The sequence below is a fragment of the Pocillopora verrucosa genome, chromosome 3 (genome assembly GCF_036669915.1).
Source record: "Pocillopora verrucosa isolate sample1 chromosome 3, ASM3666991v2, whole genome shotgun sequence".
Classification (NCBI taxonomy): Eukaryota; Metazoa; Cnidaria; class Anthozoa; order Scleractinia; family Pocilloporidae; genus Pocillopora; species Pocillopora verrucosa.
The window spans coordinates 1,124,008-1,143,215 of record NC_089314.1 but is presented as its reverse complement, the minus strand read 5'-3'; the positions used below and the strand labels follow the sequence as shown (position 1 = coordinate 1,143,215).

Here is a 19,208-nt window from a genome sequence, read left to right as displayed (position 1 = left end):
TATATTCACAAAAGACAATTTTATGTAAATATTTGCCTCGCTCTCAACTTATTTGTCGAGTCTTAATGAGTTTATGATTCTCTTATTAAACATTCTAATAGTTTATGAATGTCATTAACTGTATTAGCCACGAAAGGAAAACAGGTTGATAAACACAGGCTTTATATTACTCGAAGTTTATTTTTCCAGGGAAAGTGTTCGAGAGCCTTCTAAAACAAAAGTGCCATTGACGGCTAAAAACCACCGGCCCGCTATTCAAAGTTCTCTACATAAGTTGTGTAAATTATGGCATATCATCCTGAGATAGTGAGATCCACATATTACCAAGAGAGGTCCGCGCGAGAGAACTTGCTTCATGTTATGGAAACCGAAAAAGCTCTGGATGGCTGGATAGGCCATTTGGTTCAAGTACGGACTTAACCAACTGGTGCTTGGAGTGGAAAAACCTTGACACCTTTGACATTATAAAAGCAAACGAGTCTTCTGGTTGAAAATTTCCTGTTACTTCATGCATTTACTACTCCGAACTATTCCTCGTTTCCCACTTTTTTTCTGTAAGTTATTTGCTTTAAGCAGTTTTCAACGTCTTTTGGAATCAAGTCTTTCTTCAAAAAAAAAAATCTACGTTAGTCTTGAGGTTTTACCTGACGTTAAATACAACGGTAGTATGTCGGTAAACCTGGGATGAAAGATGCATACTGTCAATAAACAATTTGTTCCCTCATTGAAGCCCCTTTTCCGTTTTGAGTTTTTTTAAAGTCAATTCATCAGTCTCTAAATACTGCATTAACATCTTACTCAGCTTTCCTCTGAGAGACCTTTTTCTTTAAAGTACCCTCTAAAGGCCCGGGAAAGTCATACCCAAACAATTTAAAATCCAAATCAAACAGTTTCTTCAGCTGAAAGATTTCATCTACCGACAATTGGGAGTAATACTCCAACATGTAAGGCGAAGTCTTAGACGGGTGATAATCAGGAAATGTTACGTAGCCATCGACGCCAATAATCTTCAGGAGCGTTGGTGCCTCCTCGTCTAAATTCTCAAAGTGACCAATGAAGTCATAGTCCACTTCACATGGACATATCTGCTCGTATGATCGCCAATGTTGATCCTCGATACCACGATATTTTTGTTGCGTTGCGTTGGTTTCAATAACTCTATTTACAAATGCTGAAAATGGATGTTCTTTTTCTTTTTTTATTTCTCGCTTTGTTTTGTCGGGGAGAAGAAATCTTCTGAACCACGTCTTTTTAATTTTGTCTCGATATGCTGATGCCAGCCTCGCAAAAGGCTCTCTGACAAACATAGCTTTGTAGTAAGTGCTCAATATCTTCTGCCGCTCAAAAATGCTGTAGTCCTGAAGCCAAGAAAATAGTTTCTTTCGGTGTGGGACTCCTTCTAGTTTTTCGCCATTATTCTCAGCACTATAAAGGATTCGCTTCCAAGTTGTACATGAAACTTTGGGGATGAAGCAAAACACTAGTTTCAACTTTTCAATAACGATGAAACGAGTAAAGTCAGCTTCTTGGAGAAATAAAGGATTTGGTGGCTTCTTCAGGCATTGATCGCGTAGAAGCTGTCTTCTTTCTGTCATAACCGAACTAAACGACGTCGATGGAGAATTGGATGTGAAGCCTATGAAAAGCGGACAAAAATAGTGATAAGTGCACGAGGTAGCAATAAAATAATTGGTCAAGGCAGTGATTGATAAAGAGGCCACGGAGATGGCAATGGCCGCTGTACTGGCTATAGTGCTGCCAATGGTGATGATAGAGAAGATGCACAAAATCAATGAAAACTGCACCGGCAAAGGCGATGCCAATGTAATTGTTAAGCATTTTTATTAAATCAGGGTGTGCTTTGCTTAGAGAAAGATGTCTTAGGAGTTCTGTAGACACATTCAAATTATATGTCCAATCAGTTTGTTTCACGTGTGAACTGTTTCAAAGCGATTCTCATGTAACTTTCAGCGTTCTGCTGTCAAATCGTTTCGAAAAATTATAAAATGCGCTCTCAAAAAAGGTGACTGAGGAGCGTCTGTGGAGGATGATGCGGAATAGATAGCAAGCAGGATGAAAAAAATTCATAGAGAAAAACAATGAGTAAACGAAGCGGCGAGATTTGAACCTGCGCAATAATTTTTTCCGACCGAAAGAACAAGGATTTTAAATATGTATCTTGAAGAATTAATTCACTGCGTTCGAAGGAACGACAGGGAAGATAATGAAAGTTCAAGCTTAAGATGCTTTGTTTCAAGCATTGAGAAATGTTTTGTTATTTTTCACTTGCTGTCGGCAGCGTTGAATCGTTTCTACCGGCAAGGCAATACATCTTTCACGAGAGATTTATGAGATTTTGACCTACATATCTTTTAACAATAAAATTTCATGAAAATGAAAGCGATCTTTGCAGTTATGAACATTAATACGAAGATCGCTTTCATATTCACGTCTTTATCCGCAGTTGACAGGTATGATTCTCTTATATTCACGGTCATTTAATAAATTTCATTAAACAAGAATGTAATCTTGGTATGCATGTGGTATTTACGCACTCGTCAGTTTGTTTCAGAAAATTCCGACTGATGCGTAAATACCATACGGAAAGACTTCCCATAAAGTATTCCACATTTACTGCACGCGGTCAAATGTTTCGTCAGGGAGGCCTTTTCACACGACATTTTGAGTGTTATTTCGAATAAAAAACTAGCGTGGGAGTCCTTTAAGATCACCACGACGGTCTCCGACGATTGTCGAATATTCATAGTACCAATATCGATTCATCATTCTTTAAAATTTACGACGGCCCCGAAATAGAACAAAATAGACGATACACACTTGTTACTATAAATTCAGTCTCGTCTCCAGAGCAACCATGATAGTCATAAAGAACCTGCAGAAAGCCAGTTTGACTTTCGGTAGATGACGGAAGGCAACTTTTTCTGACTAATTTTCATGACTCTAGATTCGCGCTAATGAAAGTATCCTAAAAGGAATAAAAACACCTTATTCGATGGTTTAACATATGATACGCACGTTCAGTGCGGCCATTTTGTTCCTTGCTATTGTTGCACTATTCTAAAATGTCTCACGGTGGCATATTTTGCGCGCTCACGCGACCTTTTGCGTAACATGAAATAGAAGTGGAAGAATAAAGCGAATTTGAATTTTGAAGCGTGGTTCGAAGCAAGCTTTGCGTTTCGCTCATTATTACTTCTTGGCAGGAGACGGAACAAATGATTCCAGGGTAACCTTACCTATACTAGATGGAATTTTAATGTTTTCAACATAAATACCACAATTGTTCTTGCTCTTGACCATAAGCTGAAAAAAAAGATGCATTTTCTTTGCAAAAAATTCGAAAAGTTAGCAAAATGTGTTAAATGCCGACGAAGCGCTGGTTTTTTTGGTTTTCTTTTCGCGTGTACTAAGTTAAAAAGTCTGAAAATAATTTGAGACTATTTGTAAATAGATTAAGAGAGATGGTAAGTTTTGAGTTCGGTAAAGAAATAGAGAAAGATGTTTTTTGTCTTGTCACGAGCGTGGGTCAAAGAAAAAAGTCTGAATACCCATGAGGAATCGAACCTCAGACCTTCGGATTCTGCGCTCCGATGCTCTACATCTGAGCCACAGAGCGTCGGAGCGCGGAATCCGAAGGTCTGAGGTTGGATTCCTCATGAGGACTCAGAATTTTTTCTTTGTCCCACGCTCGTGACAAGACGGAAACCACATTTCTCAATTTGAGAATGATTTGTACGTGAGCAACACGAATTAACAAAATTTTTTGCCGGATCGTGACCCTCCAAAGAAGTTCGAGGCTTAAGAATTTTTTTCTCCAACTGATTTTTTTTACATATTATTAAAATAGTATCTTTTCGTAAAAAATCAAACGTGACCAAATTGCCTTATCAATTTCTCTTATTCGGAACAAAAACCATCTAATAGACTTCAAAATTAAAGTCTGATGTAAAAACGTGGAAAGCTAATCAGTTCCGTTCCTAGTTAGAAATCGAAAGAGAAGTGATACTTGGATTAATTAAACGATATTTCACTTGAGAGAATGTAGCCACATTTGGTTTGTCAAGCATTCCTCTCTATAACATTTGCGTTTCTCGGCTGTTCGAGATTGGTGGAGGCGCTTAATTGCCGCTCAGATCGAAGACAAACCGGTACCCAAATAGGAAAGAGCGAAACCAAACCGAAAAACCGAAAAAACGATCTGAAAGGACACGACGTGAGGAGTGATTAGTTCACATCACAATTTGCTGACCCCCCAGAGCTGCCAGAAGATCTCAGTGACTTATTGTTTGGAAACGATAACCGAAATGGATTCATGAAATTAGAGCGCTATTAGGAACATCCCCCAATTCGAATCACTTCCCATTTAGTTAATGATAAATACGTAATCATTGTTTGACCTATGGACGACAATTTTAAATAAAGAAATGATTCTTTATTTAAAATTGTATTTATCGCGGTTTTTTTTTCTTATCATTGGCGTACAAAAGAATACCAACTACTGAGCAATTAGGATTTCAACAATGCTTATTTCAAAAGACGGCGAGCATATCATCTCATCGTTAGCTTAAACCGTCTGTTAAGCTCGTCTTTTTTTCCTTCTTTTCTCTGAAAATTTTCAACTAAAAAATATCGACTAGCTTTGATCGAAGGTTGGCAAAATTTCATAATCACTTCATGTTTTAGTTATGAACTTCATAGTTTCTCAAAGCTAAGGCACGCATCACACTTTAACTAAAACTAATGAAAATATGTTAATCAGCAACAACGATCAGTTCAAAAGAACATAAACTGGTCCTTACGCGGTTATTTCTCTCTGAATCTCAGCGATCACAAAAGCATTTGGATAAATGCAGTCATTTTTTCGTGGTGAGAAGCTTTGTTAATTCATTAGAAAAAATAGTGTTTTGTTAAGACACAGTTTAAACCCCAACGGATTGATTTGGTGCTTAAACATGGCCATATCATTCGTTAATATGTTGAATATTGTATCTTCTGCATATATCCACGATTTTGTTCTGAATGCATGTGATACTTTCGATGATAAATTGATTTTCTGATTATCTTACGTGATTCTCATGAACATCTATAAACTCATTTGCCATTTAACATCTCTCAACCTGGCCACAATTTACTTATACAATTTCTTGGTTGTCATTAACAAGTTTCATATTTCCACAATATTATTCATTTCACCGAATATCATGCTGGAATGTAACTTTTATTACACAAAGATCAAAGGTTTTGTTCTGAATGTGATACTTTCGATGAAACTCATTTGCTATTTAATATCTCTCAACCTGGCCACAATTTACTTGTACAATTTCTCAGTTATCGTTAAAAAGTTTCATATTTTCACAATATTATTCATTTTTACAGTATGCTCTTGAAGTTGCTCGACACATATTGAACAATAAATCTTTTACATATTCTAAAGGCTGGTCCTTGGCCTAAAAACGGAAGGGTTCAAATTAAGTGTTGTAACCTACCTCCGGAAAAATATCGTACCAAGACTTCGTTTGAGATCCACACACATAAACACAGTGCAATGACTATTAAAATGATGCGATCGCTTCGAATCCCTTGTGAAAAAGATTTTCCAACCATGATGAACTATTTGCACCTTGCGCCACCGTCAACGACAGGGTTGTGGCAGTTTTTCAATTGAACAAAACTTTGACAGGCAGTTTCCAAGAATACGACGTGAGGAGAGACTTTTCATAAATCTACAATTTTTCCATTTATTTATGAATTATTTGCCTTTATTACATATTCAAAGGGGGAACAACGCTAATTTGCATAGATAATACATGGGAAATAGAAAATAGAAAAAGGAAAGGCGAGAAAATAATGGTTATAATTTTTATTAAGCTCAAAAATCATAAGTACTCCTCAACAATCTTTTGTGAACCTGGTCTGGTAAAAATCTTCTTTAACATTTGGTGCTCAGGAAAAAATTTGGTTAATAATAGGAAATGAAATACATCATTGTTTGACCTACGGACGACCATTTTAACTAAATAAAAAAGGATTCTTATAAAAGATACTTTGATGTGAATATTTGCCTCGCTCCAGATGATCGTTTCTTTTATTATTTTGTTTTCGTGCTTTTTATTGTTGCGAATTTTTGCAAGTGCTCTCGTGGCCCTCAAAGCGTTGCCACCCAGCTCCGTGTCTTGTTTGCAACAACAATTGTACCCCGTTACACCGCCAAGTCCGAGAAATTTGGCCACTGTTGGCTTGAACGCTGTTGAAATTCGCCGAATGACATTCTGGAATTTAACTTTTATTACACAACATTCTCTTATCACTTCCTTTTTCCTTGTTTCTTTCATCTTGATTCTCAAAACATATGCCAAAACAACCGAGTTTTCAGTCTAGCGGCCGCTTACTTACCTATTTACTTGAAATTACTTGTACAAAAGGCAATGAAGCAGATATTTTTTCCATTCGCATCTCTCGAAAACAGTGCAGAAACTAACAAAAGAAGAAGTCGTGAGTGAGATACATGTCTGTACCAAAGTGATTTTTTATTCTGAAAGTCAACTGCGTATTCTTTTTTTCTTATCAGTGGCATTCGAAAGAATACCAACTACTTAGCAATTAGGATTTCAACAATGGTTGTTTCAAAAGACGGCGAGCATATCACCTCATCGTCAGCTTAAACCGACTCTTAAGTCCAAGTCTTTTTTTCCTTCTTTTTTCTGAAAATTTTCAACTAAAAAATATCGGCTTTGATCGAAGGTTGGCAAAATTTCATAATCACTGCATGTTTTAATTATGAACTTCATAGTTTCTCAAAGCTAAGGCACGCATCACACTTAAACTACAACAAATGACAATATGTTAATCAGCAACAGTGATTATTTCAAAAGAATATAAACTGATCATTACGTGGTTATTTCTCTCTGATTCTCTGCAATCACGAAAGCATTTGGATAAATGCAGTCGATGCTGGAGTTAGAAACCATCTATAAACTACAGAACATTTTTAATTTTTCGTGGTGAGAAGCTGTGTAAATCCATTGGAAAAAATAACCCCAACGGATTGATTTGATGCTTACAGATGGCCTCCATACCATTGCTTAAGCAGCCAATATAGCTAACGAAGTCGTTGAGAACGATCTATTTACACTGGTCGAGCATTTTATCGAGGAGACTATCAAACTTATAGACATATCCTTCATGAGAGACCTTAGTAATAATAATAAAAGCAACGATTATAATAATTTCAATTATTCACCAAAGTGAAGATGAATAGTACTTGCTATTCATTTCCGAACTAGCCAATCAGCGCGCGTGAAAAGCCACATTAACTTGTGTGATATATACAAACAAGGATTTATATAATAGGTATCAAGTTGGTTATTTTGACAAGATGCTTTCGAAATTATTCTGAGGAGGCCAGATTATATGTGGCTACGGTGATAACTAAAGGGACTTCCCCGTACAATGAAATATGTATGGGGTTTCCAGTGTCTTGGCTGTGTTTCTGCTGAAAAGAAGCTGTAAATAAGCTCTTCTCAGATTTTATCTTAACTCGCGGCTTTATACTTGTCCACAGCTTATATTCCCTTTAAGGTCATCAAAGTTAATGTGGCCCCAGGCTCCAGAGCTGATGTCAATCAGCTTAACGAAAGCACGCTTTCCCAAAAATTCTTGTACATGCCATGTCCCTTGAGTCAAGGTTTCGATACATCTTCCGGTGCTTTGTTTCACAACCTGTGAAACGACAATAGTTATTAATTTTAACAAATGCGATAGAAAGTTTGGAATCAATTTGAGAATACTCTAGGCTTGCGAATGTTTAAAGCCGGCTAATTTGTTTTCTTGGTGAATTCACCCTCTTGAAAATCGAGACCACTAGGAAAATCGAGACCACTAGGAATAACGGTATATCAGTGAAATTACCCAAAGTTCGTTTAGAATTTGGTAAAAAGAGCTTCTATTACCAAGGAGCAAAGACTTTCAACAACCTGCCTGCTGAACTAAGGTCGTTAGATTCGAGACTGAAATTTAAGAACAAATTGCGAGATTATTTTAGTTAAATTCTATCTAAACGTGGTTATAGGTATCCTTTTCAGAGCATTTTTATTTAATTTTTAATTTTTTTTTTTTTTTTCATTTTATTGTATGCTTTTCTAGACCTTAAGATCAATGATTATATCTTGTTAAATTTTATTTTATTTATTTATTTATTATTTTTGACAGGACCCCAAGGACAACAGTGTTACACACTGATGGGTTTTTCAATCCTGTATAAAAATTCGTTATTATTATTATTATTATTATTATTATTATTATAAAGTGAGTTACATAAGGATGCTCCAATGAAAATAATTCAATCTTTAAATAAATATGGGTTTGGCCACCTCTAGGTTTTTCATAACTTTTAGGTCGAATAAAACAACGGAAGAGTTGAGGTAACGCCACACACACACACACAAATGCAACCTGCAATACGTAGGCTCCACCTCGACTGAATTTAAAGTAAAATTCGTGACCATAAGTCGAATATGCTGAAGAACAAAAGAACTTGTGAATTGGCCATCCATTTTAATGACATGATATTTCTCAAATCAATTTCATTGTGCACAAGTGGCCAAATAAATAATGTTAGCCTCTTCGTTATGTTTGTCATCGGTTTTTAAAAAAAAAGGGGTCTTAGAGGGGAAATTATTATTGCGGTTTAATGACCCTTTCCTGGGATCCTTGTTACACCGGAGTAAACACTACTAATTAAGTTAAATTTTTTTTTCTCTCTAATTTTTGTCACTTATTTATATTCACCTTATTTTTATTCACATGTCACCTATAGTTCTTTATTTACCTGTCATTGTTTAACCCTTTAACCCTTCTCAGTTTGAAATTTAGACCTTTGTTGTCTTACGTAACCTCAATCTTAAAATTTCTGTTCTGTATATAAGTCGCAATCATTGTAAATAGCTTTTTATGTTTTAATTTTTAACCTGAAGAAGGCCGAACGGCCGAAACGTCGTGCATTAAACGTCGTGCATTAAACGTCCAGAACAGTGAAGAGTTGGCCTCTTCGTTACGTCCTTAAAGTACACTTAAGGACAAATTCACGTCGAGACATTGTATCCTGTAGATCCTCTTACTGGGAAACCATCGTTAGGAATACCAATTCTTCGCTGTTTATATATATATATTAGACCTTTGTTGTCTTACGTAATCTCGATCTTAAAATTTCTTATGTCAAACGTCTTATTATTATTTAATAAAAGGTCAAAGGTCTTACTCCGGCTCTGGCATGGCTTAGATGATCCCACATATGTGAGATCACTTGGGGTGGTTGTATGGCCTTACCTCCACCTTAGCATCAGCACTGCATTGATAAGGCCCAGAAGGCCGAAACAGTACTGTCTGCAGTTAGTTATATATATATATATATAGTCAACGATTATATATATATATATTGTGGAAGGAAAAAGACAAATAAAATACAAATTCAACCCTACAAGCCTATTTCGTGGTTATCTTATTACGTTGTCCAAGGTAATAATAAATCCCCTGATGAGCGGGCAACCACGTACCATGTATATATGTATTTATTGATTGGTTCTTACTCGAGATTACTCGAAAGTCTGAGGCATAGATGGCGTCACCATCAGCTACATTTCGCCTCTAATTAAATAAAGCAGATAGATTGTATGTCGCATGTAATATCACAACAGACATCAAAATGTTGCAAGAACATCAGAGAGGCACCCGGCTGTGCGTCGTTTGCCATTTTTTCCTTCTTGCTACGTTTGACATCATCTGCGATCTATTACTGATCGATCGAACGTCGACATTTGCCAAATATATTGCGAGAGATAAATGTGTAGAGACAGAAAGGCATCATTCATATTACGATCCAATACTCCAATACTCACCTGATTGTCAACGATTAACTCCGCACGAACAACATTAATATCGCAGCCTCCCCCAATCAAAAAAGAAATAAGATGACCGATGATAATAAAGGAAGGCGTGGCCAGAGTTCCCTGGGGTCCATCTCCTTGTACTTGTCCTGCTGGTGTTCCTATGGTTGGCCGATCTTCACTTCCACCAATCCACCAATCACCCTGGTGATTAGAGGGTTGACCTCTGTTACGAGCCGTTGGGTTGTCGCCAAAAGTCGGCTGATTATCGAATGCTGTTCCTGTCTTTATCCAGCCCATGATGCCATCTTCAAAGTCAAACTTGCAAGCTTTAAAAAAACAGACTTTAGAAGATTTTCAGCGGCTTTTCACAAAATTGTGCTGGTGATTCTTTGAATAGGTAGATTTCACCGAGGATATTTCGTGAGAGATATTAGACCTCCTTTCACAACCGTTCATTCAGTGTAAAAGGGGCAAGAATCTTAAGAAACTGTGGTGTTGCATTGTTTGAAGTTACTACCGTACAACTCTATTTTATCAACTGGATTGATAATTCAAAGTGGATCCTAACGTTAGGGAGATACAGGATTCCACAAGTTAAGGTATGAAACATTAGTAGCAAAAGCTGCAAGTTGAAGCTTCAGCTTTAGTTTTGCTAGAGTCTTTTTAAAACATGTCTTCCAGTCTACTCACATACCTTCACAGTGAACTCCTACAAATCCTGCTTTACAGTCACATTGATGAGAGTTTTGTTCAAAGTCGGGAATGCAAGTTCCATCATTTTGACACGGGCTGCTTTCACATAATGACTGTCGGGTAAAAAGAGACAAAAAGCAAAGAAAACTGAAAATCAACACTAACAAAGACAACACCATTCATATAGTAACCTGAAAAAGCCAAAGAGGTAGATTAACACCACCTGCTGATGTGAACGTAAACGGTAAATTAGGTTTAGCTGTGGTATTAAGGACCTTTGAAACGAATAATCACCTCAGCTCTTTTTAACTTGTACTCAGTTGAAAGGAGATTATGAGTCAAGAATTCCGCAGGGATTTCAAAGATTTTACTCCCGATTATCCTTACTATGGCCGTACAGCAAACGTAAAACCGCCAGCTAGAGTGGTTTTCCCCTAAAAGACAATAATATGCAAAGCTGACACTGGGGGAATATAAATGAACGACCGGTAATACATGTAATCCTGATTTGCACCTCATCACAATATGCAAGTCTGGTTTTGAAGTATCAACACGTCATTTTACTAACATTTACTGTTATAAACATCTGCCAAAAATTTTGACCTCTACAGTTTCCTTTTTTAATTACATAAAGATAGCATACCCGTATCACAAAAATTTTGCACGGATATATTTTGACTCAAATGAGAAGTTATCGGACTTAATGAGGTGAACTTCTACGACATCTTTAATGTCATGTAGGATCTTTTTCTTCGGAGAGATAATTTTTCGGATGGAGGACAATCTGCATAAAATCTGCGATAAACAAATTTCGCAGAATGTGTTCATAGGTTAATCTGGTAATGCTATAAAATCAGGTTCTCTCTTAATCACCCAAGGTTAGAGTACATACAAACCGCCCGAAGATAGCATGCATACTGAAGATATGCATATTAGGGACTGTAGGTGTCTATTCGTTATCAGGAGACATCAAACAACATCGTTTTTCATTTCTTTTTTTTTCTTTTTTTTTTTTTCACGTCTCTTGATTAAGGCTTGGTCCCCAAAATTGTTGGGGTTATTTTAATAGTCGACGGCTTCTATAACATTTCTGAGTATTCTGTGGGAACCTAAAAGTTTTACCAGCAGTCATCTGCCATCGAATCAATAATGAAACTAGCTGTAATAAAGATTTTACTTTTCACATTAAAGACAGCAATAATTAGGAATATCAAGGCAATTTAAATGAACTACAACTTACCACTGGACTGAAATGGTGAAAAGAAGAACTCACTTTCAGTTCTTTTCTGGCTCTGTATTTGTCTGTGTCCAGCAATTCACAAATGTAGAAACCATTATCTGGATATGTTGCCAAGTTGTACGAGAAACATTCGTTTTTAGTGATGCATTTGAACGAGCATAGAAATTCGTCCTTAGTTAGGATAGTTGCGATTACTGTTGCGGAAAGATGCTTATGAAGTGTAGCTTTAAAGTTACCATACATAATCTGTAGGTTTTTGTCTCGGTGAAGAGCGCCAGGTTGTAAGGACCGACCGTTTTCGGAGACTTTGAAAACCAGAAGGAACGTCAAAATAAAAACAAAGCTGATGACCGCCATAACTGGAAAAGAAGGATAACTTTGTTGGAAAACCTTAGAAATCTGCTCAAGTCTTCCATGCAGCTGTTACAATAGCTAGCTTTGTTAATTAATCCAAGGGTGAAGAGAGATTCCTGAAATAAACTCTGTTGATATTAATTAGTGAATGTGTTTGCAGTAACTACCAAAAACTTCATTAATTTTGAATGAAAGAGGCAAGTAATGAATGAAATACAGCAAAAAAATAAGAAAGGTTAAACAAAAAAAAAGCAGATTTTTTCGTAGCCACTAACTTTATAGATTTTGGTCTTGTTTGATTTATGTTAGCAATAAATATACATCGTTTGGTGTTACACTAACGATATCGCTGAAAAAGACTATTATTTGTAATGTTTCGGAGCGAAAATAATCATACTCTCTTCTTAACATACGTCAATGACATATCATCAAACATCTCCACAATCACTCGGATGTTCGCCGATGACACTAAGATACGACGGGAACTGGCAAATGTTGAAAAAAATCGCTTTAAGTAGGAGCTACCATACGATAGCGATCAGCTAGCAGTATGGACTAAGAAATGGAATCTGCGGCGACATTTTGTGATAACAAACACAATCATTTCTCCTTCTATGGGTTATAGTGTAATTTACCATAATTGGCAGTGCTGTACTCTTAATCGACAACGATATTCGTCATCACAGCTGCGCCTTGTAAGTCCACAACATTTTGTCCACTGTGATGACAAATAAGAGTGGAGACCACTCTAAACCACTATCGATTTGTTTTTAACCCCAACATCAACGTCGAAATTAAACAATTCTTTAGTGCGTAACCATTGCGTGACATGTTGACGCGAACAACATTGGCTGTACTGTTATCGACGAAGGCAAATTGGCCAATCAGACCACGAAATTACAGCCTATTGTGGTAAAATACTCTGTGACCCATAAAAGGAGAACATATTGTGTTTGTCTCCTCAGGAAGAGAAGCATGAGTAATAAGTTGAACACTGAAATTGTTCAAAACAGCTTGAAGGGCTGTGCCATCTTTAATCATTTCTGCAAAGTTATCAGACCACATTTGACCAACAAACAGCTCCAAGGGAAGCCCTTTGAGTCGTTTGGATTTTCTTGTATGTAAAACAGCTGCACATTTTATGATCATAGTCCAACTGCGACATTTTTAACATCTTGAGGAAAATTCTTACACTCAACATGAACTTTATTTGAATGAAAGAGACACTTTTAAGAGTTTGACTCCCGTTCTTATTTTCCTATTCTTTTAAAGTGACACGTCAAAGGGCTTACCTCTGTCATTCCTTTTTAAGATGCATTTTTCTTTGACTTCTCGCATCTTGAATGAAATATCATGTTATGTATGTGAAGCTGAGTTTTCCACTCACAGCTATAAGCTCAAAGAATCATAAATACGAAAAATCTTGGATGCAAGAAACCGACCATTGTAGTAACAGCAGCGTAGAAAGGTCTACCACAACATCAATAAACTGAAGTAAATGATCGACGAGACTTATTTATTTAACGAGGAAAAATTGCCCTTAAAGGATCACCGCTTTTTTTTCGCAACTTTCGGATATTTCAGCGAAATATGAGAGCTTGTTCATTTTACAGCAAACGGGCTATTGCTTCGCAGTACTTGGGCAGAAGACAGTTGTCACAAGTTTTCAGCGCAGGGGGTCACGGGCAGACTATTTCAAGGGATCATAGAGCAGAGACGTAAGGGTATAATCCAAGTCATTTCAGGAAAAGAAAAACAAGGAGACGCCACGGTTTCGATTGTTATTTTTTTGTGTGTGCACTTAGCTTTTCACTATTCTTCACTGACTAAGCAGAGGATGAAAATAGCCGCTATTTGCTGAGCAGAACATCAATGATAACAAAGATTTTATGGCACATCCATTTACTTTGAACTATTTAGGGTAATTTTTAGAATGGATGAATTGGCAATTTTAGTATAATGGAATTTTCTACTCAAATTTCCCCGTCTAAGTTTGCTGTTGTTGCTTTTTATGAAAATTTTTCCCAAAGCGCCCCATATTGCATAATCTAACGCTACTACAGCCAACCTGCTATGAAAGAACACAGAGGAAGACCCTCCTTCATTACTTAGAGGGAGAGGGAGAGGATTTCAATATCTGACGTATGAAAAAAGGAGCAAAAGCTGTTTAACACATTCCTTTTACTTTGTTCACAACTTACACAACTTCACAGTGAATTACTGCAGATCCCGCTTTTTAGTGACAGTGATGAGAGTTTCGTTCAAAGTTAGGAATGCAGATTTCTTCATTTTGACACGGCTGCTTTCACAAGATTGTCACGGACTGCATGTCACGTAAACATAAACAGATAGTAAGGAACTAAAAAAACAAAAAAACAGTACTACGTAATCAGTAGCCTTAGGCAGCAAAACAGGTAGATTAAAACCACCCGCCTTAGTGCTGTGACCAAGAGATTAGGTTTACTCATTATGTAAGACTTCCAACTTAGTCAATTACTTTGATTCTTTTTACCTTGCACCGAGAAAAAAGGGGTGGTACGGCAAACACACCTTCAGAGGATCCTCTCCCTGGCTATATTTGCCACAGACTTAAGTTTAACCCAGACCGAACATGCTGGCACATGAAAAACTAGTACAAGAAATCAACAAACATAAAAATTGGCAACATTCTGCTAAGACTCTGAAATCTGGTTTAATTCTCCTTAATCACCCAAAGTTATGTTAACAAGGCAAACTGCCAGCAGGTAGTATATGGGAGTTAGGAAGAATTCAAGGCCTTCCTAGTTGTTAATTAAAGAGCATGCGTGTTGAAAGCAAAACCAAGTTTTCATTTATTTTTAAATAACGAATCTCTAAATGAAAAACAACATGAAATAAACACTGAAAAAGTATTTTTTCGAAAAACCCTGACCACACATATTTTGGTCTGGCTCGATTGAGAATAAAGATGAATGTACTTTCGTTGTCACAGTGAGAATACCCGTGAAAAAAAATAGTAAATTTGTAATTTTTCGACATCCTGAGCGAAAACATACTTAATTAATAGAAGTGAAGAGGTTTTTTTCGAAGGATGTGTATGATTCCTGTTTACCAAAAATCACAGTGCCCTTTTTTCTGATATTATTGTTTCCGTTTACCTTTGAAATGGGGCCGAGTTTTCAACTTTTCACTCTCGGCTGTTAGCTTAGATGCAAAAAAAAAGGTAAGCCATTCCTATCATAGGAAGTATAAAAGGCCGTCGGCCTGCGATACAAATAATTGCATTAAGAAATAAAGCTACTCAGAAGGTTATTTGTAACTTTTGGAGTGCTATGTGCAATAGCAGATGATCTCAGCTGGCTTATTTAATATCTGACTGGACAGATCATGAGTTATTATTCACAGCTAATGTCTCCTTTAAGATCATCGAAATTGATGTGATGCCAGGCCGAGGAGCCAGCGTCAACAAGTCTGACATGTGCAATTTGACCAATAAATTGCTCAATATCCCAAGTCGCACGGTTCATGGTCTCAGAGCAAGTACCAGTGACAGTTTTGACAACCTAAAATGTATAAAGAAAAATTTGTCGTAGACAGCACAATAGGTTGTATCAAAAAACCTTGACAAGGGTTGCAAAGCTTATCATACTTACATCAAAAACATTTTACTTCTTTCCTAGCTGTCAAAGGACCGCACAGATGGCGTTAACATTGCGAGAAGGCCAAGTTGTTTCAACAGCGTGGAAAAGATGAAAGATTTTTGCTTTAGAACCTCATTCGCATAGATTCTCGCTGGGTCAATTTTGTTTTTAAGTTAGAAGGAGACACTGGGACAGTAAAGTATCTTGTCCGAGACAAGTGGTTCGAATCTAACGTGCGATCCCTATTCCTCCCAAAAGGAGGAATAAGGATCAAACCATTTGTGCAAATTTGGAGCATATCGATAAAATCCGCAGATAATCTATTGCATCTGTATTCCCAAAGCTAAAAATCAGCCAACAAGTATCATGACATGTCATCTTATGAATGGTTCGTGAGGGCAAGGGAAGTGCACGATCGTCCATGGAATGGTAGCTAGTCCTGAAAACGACTATCTTCAGCACTTTTGAATAACGCTTCATTAACCTGAGAAAGCTATCAGAGGTATTTGAGAGGTATTTTCTCTTACCTGAATCCCGACAACTAGTTCTACTCGAACTATGTTAATGTCACAACCTCCACCGACAAGAAAGTCAACACTTTTTCCGTTGATCTTAAAGGACGGGGAAGTGAGATATCCCTGAGGAGCATCGTCTTGAGCGTGTCCCGCGGGTGTATCAATAGATGGACGATTTTCAAATGTTCCAATCCACCAGTTGCCCTGTTGGTTTGCAGACTCTCTCAAGCGCGCCGTAGGGTTATCGCCGTATGTCGGCTGATTATTAAAAGCTGTACCGCTCCTTATCCAGCCACCTATCCCATTTTCAAAGTCGAAATTGCAGGGTTTGGCTGAAAAAAAAATCCAAATGTAGCGAACAAACACAAACATTAGCTACCCCCCTCACATCTACTTCACAACAAGTTTTATTTATACCAATCTCCAACTAAAAAACATATGGTGACAAAGCCTTTCAGAAAAGTTCCTCTTAAGTAATTTTAAAAGAAACTTTAAGATGTATCTTTCTAAACGGGCGTTTACTTTATGACTGTGGTGTAATCAGCTTTATTTTTTTATTTTCTTAAATTGTAATCTCTTAAATCAGAACTTTGGAACTTAAGCGAAAAGTAAATCGTGATTATTATTATTATTATTATTATTATTATTATCATTATCACTATTATTATTATTATTATTATCATCATCATTGTTTCGTGCAGTGATCAAGCACTGGCACTTTGATCTACGAATACACGATGAAGCAAAGAATTTGCAAAAATCCCAGCTGATATTATTTCAGACCACAATTTATTGGCGCAAGAGCCCAGGCCAAGCTATGTCCCGCGACCATACGGGAAGCAACCAAAAGGGTTGAGTCGACTCATGACAGTCAAACATCCATTAACTCGCGCCAGGCTCTCGGCAAGCGGAGATGCGGAGAGCCTGAGACACTGTGTGCCTTAAACACGCTGAACATCGATGCACTCAGATATTTTGATTGCTAAGCTTATCTTTGAATCAGTCATAGCATTTAAAGATGAGACCAGACGTTTTCCGCGATTGCATTAACTCTAGCACCCTCTCTCCGATCCAAAACTTAAACCAACTGCAACTTGGTAAACTACGTTTCGGCTTTTAGTACCCACCGTCTTCTTGACGAATTTTACTTTCTAAATATTAGACCAATGTTAGATAGATTACTGATAAAAATGAGTTGGGTAAAGGAACTGAATCACGACATACCAATAATTCTAAAGGCCCTCTAAGTAGCAATTTTTTGCCGCAACACTTTTCCCTTTGTATACTTTACTCTAGTAAATACTGCAATTCTGTTGCAATGCTACACAACAACTAATTGAAACAAAATTAAACCAGGAGGTTGGTATACAGTGTATTACAGTTATCACTTACAAAACCACATTACCCAAATTATATTAATCACTTAAGAGGGTTTCAATGAGGTGATGGCTTTTACGGCTAATAGTTTAACATTTGGTCAATTTACGGCTAACGGTTAATATCTTTCCATAGTGGTCACCAGAAACATTTTTACGGTTGATTTCATTTACGACTAATGGTTGAAATTTATAAGTTTTTGGCCGTTTTATGGCCGACGGTTCCTTCCAGAGTACGACAATGGAATAATTACGCATACAATGCTATAAATAACTCAGAATATTTGCAAGATAAGGCATACTTACGAGTTTCACAGTACGTTCCATTGAAATATGACACACAAGTGCAGGAATAAGAATTCCCCAAATAGTCAGGAATACATGTTCCGTTATTCTGACAAGGCGAGCTCTCACATGGCGACTGTATCATTAAAAAAAATATTCAAACAGCCTCTTTGAAGTCTCGTTTCTCGTTTCCAAGCATAGAAAAGAGAGGTAAATGATTAATTATTTATTCAGTTGTTAAACACAATTTTCAGCTCCATGATATGTTGTGTAACCAGAGAATGCATATATATCCAGTCAATGAAACGAAACTGTACGTCTGAATGAATCCACAAAGCCAAAGTTCCTTAAATAGAGCACTTTTTCATTAAAACCTTGGTTTCATTGAACAAAAAAATGGTTTGAGTCAATGGTCTTTGACCTTTGTGGGGAGTACTTCTCAGAATTCCTAGTGTGTCGCCCGAGTACATCCTGACCTTATCTAAGAGCAAAATATGCTCTCTACCTTTTAACCCTTTTTAGCATCAGATAAAGACATTAGCTTTGATGTCGATAGCATTGGCAAGATAAAAAGGAAAATTTATCCAAATGATAAATTTTAGCCACTTCTCTGTTTATTACTTATGTGGAACTTGAGAGGAAAAATAATTTTACGCACTCTCATTGTTCCCTCGAAAGCTAACACGAAAAGCATGAAAAGAACGTCGACTACACAAAACTAAACTGTTCTGAGCGACGCCTTATCGTGTTACCACTCACCATTGGGCTAAAATGATGGAAGCTAGAATTCGCTCGAAGTCTGTCTTTAGCTCTGTACATGTCTGTGGCCAACACCTCACATATATAGATGCCATTAGAGTCTGGAGATTTGGCTATGTTATATGACAAACACTTGGTATCCCCAATACAGCTGGATGAACAATCTAGATCATCTTTCAGAAAGTGCGACCTTGCAATTGTGACCAAGAGACTTTGGTTTTGATTTGATTTGAATTTTCCATATTTTGTTTTGTAATCTCGGTAAAGAGAAGTTTGCATGTGTGTCTTGGCCGTGATCGACAAATACAAGACGCCAAAGAAAATAAGGCACAAACGGAACACCATAGCAAGAGCTTATAAAATATGGTCAACTTTTCTGCCTTCTTGTCGAAGTTGGTCTCCACTAAGTTTCCGACTAATTGAATGAAACACATGTTATATTAATAACCATGCACTCAAAA

At 37.0% G+C, this 19,208-nt stretch overlaps 2 protein-coding genes across 3 annotated transcripts; both read right to left on the bottom strand.

The window, feature by feature from the left end:
• Positions 1-63: 63 nt before the first annotated feature.
• On the bottom strand, positions 64-5,653 carry LOC131780232 (carbohydrate sulfotransferase 11-like). Of its 2 annotated transcripts, none has more exons than XM_059096846.2 (2): positions 4,821-4,884; positions 64-1,636 (listed from the first exon to the last, which is right to left on the bottom strand). In XM_059096846.2, exon 2 carries the CDS (start codon positions 1,593-1,595, stop codon positions 795-797), a length of 801 nt encoding a protein of 266 aa, XP_058952829.2. In that variant the 5' UTR covers positions 1,596-1,636; positions 4,821-4,884; the 3' UTR covers positions 64-794. The 2 variants fall into 2 exon arrangements, with proteins under 2 accessions (XP_058952829.2, XP_058952828.2); XM_059096845.2 differs by lacking the exon at positions 4,821-4,884 and adding an exon at positions 5,508-5,653 and having other exon boundaries at positions 66-1,636.
• A 1,913-nt stretch (positions 5,654-7,566) lies between these two features.
• Positions 7,567-19,034, bottom strand: LOC131780215 (uncharacterized). The gene is given in 7 exon segments (XM_066164170.1): positions 7,567-7,740; positions 9,915-10,231; positions 10,692-10,697; positions 15,554-15,734; positions 16,340-16,659; positions 18,010-18,124; positions 18,748-19,034. Coding segments are annotated over 7 exon segments (1,392 nt in total). The 5' UTR covers positions 19,027-19,034.
• Between the last annotated feature and the right edge of the window lie 174 nt (positions 19,035-19,208).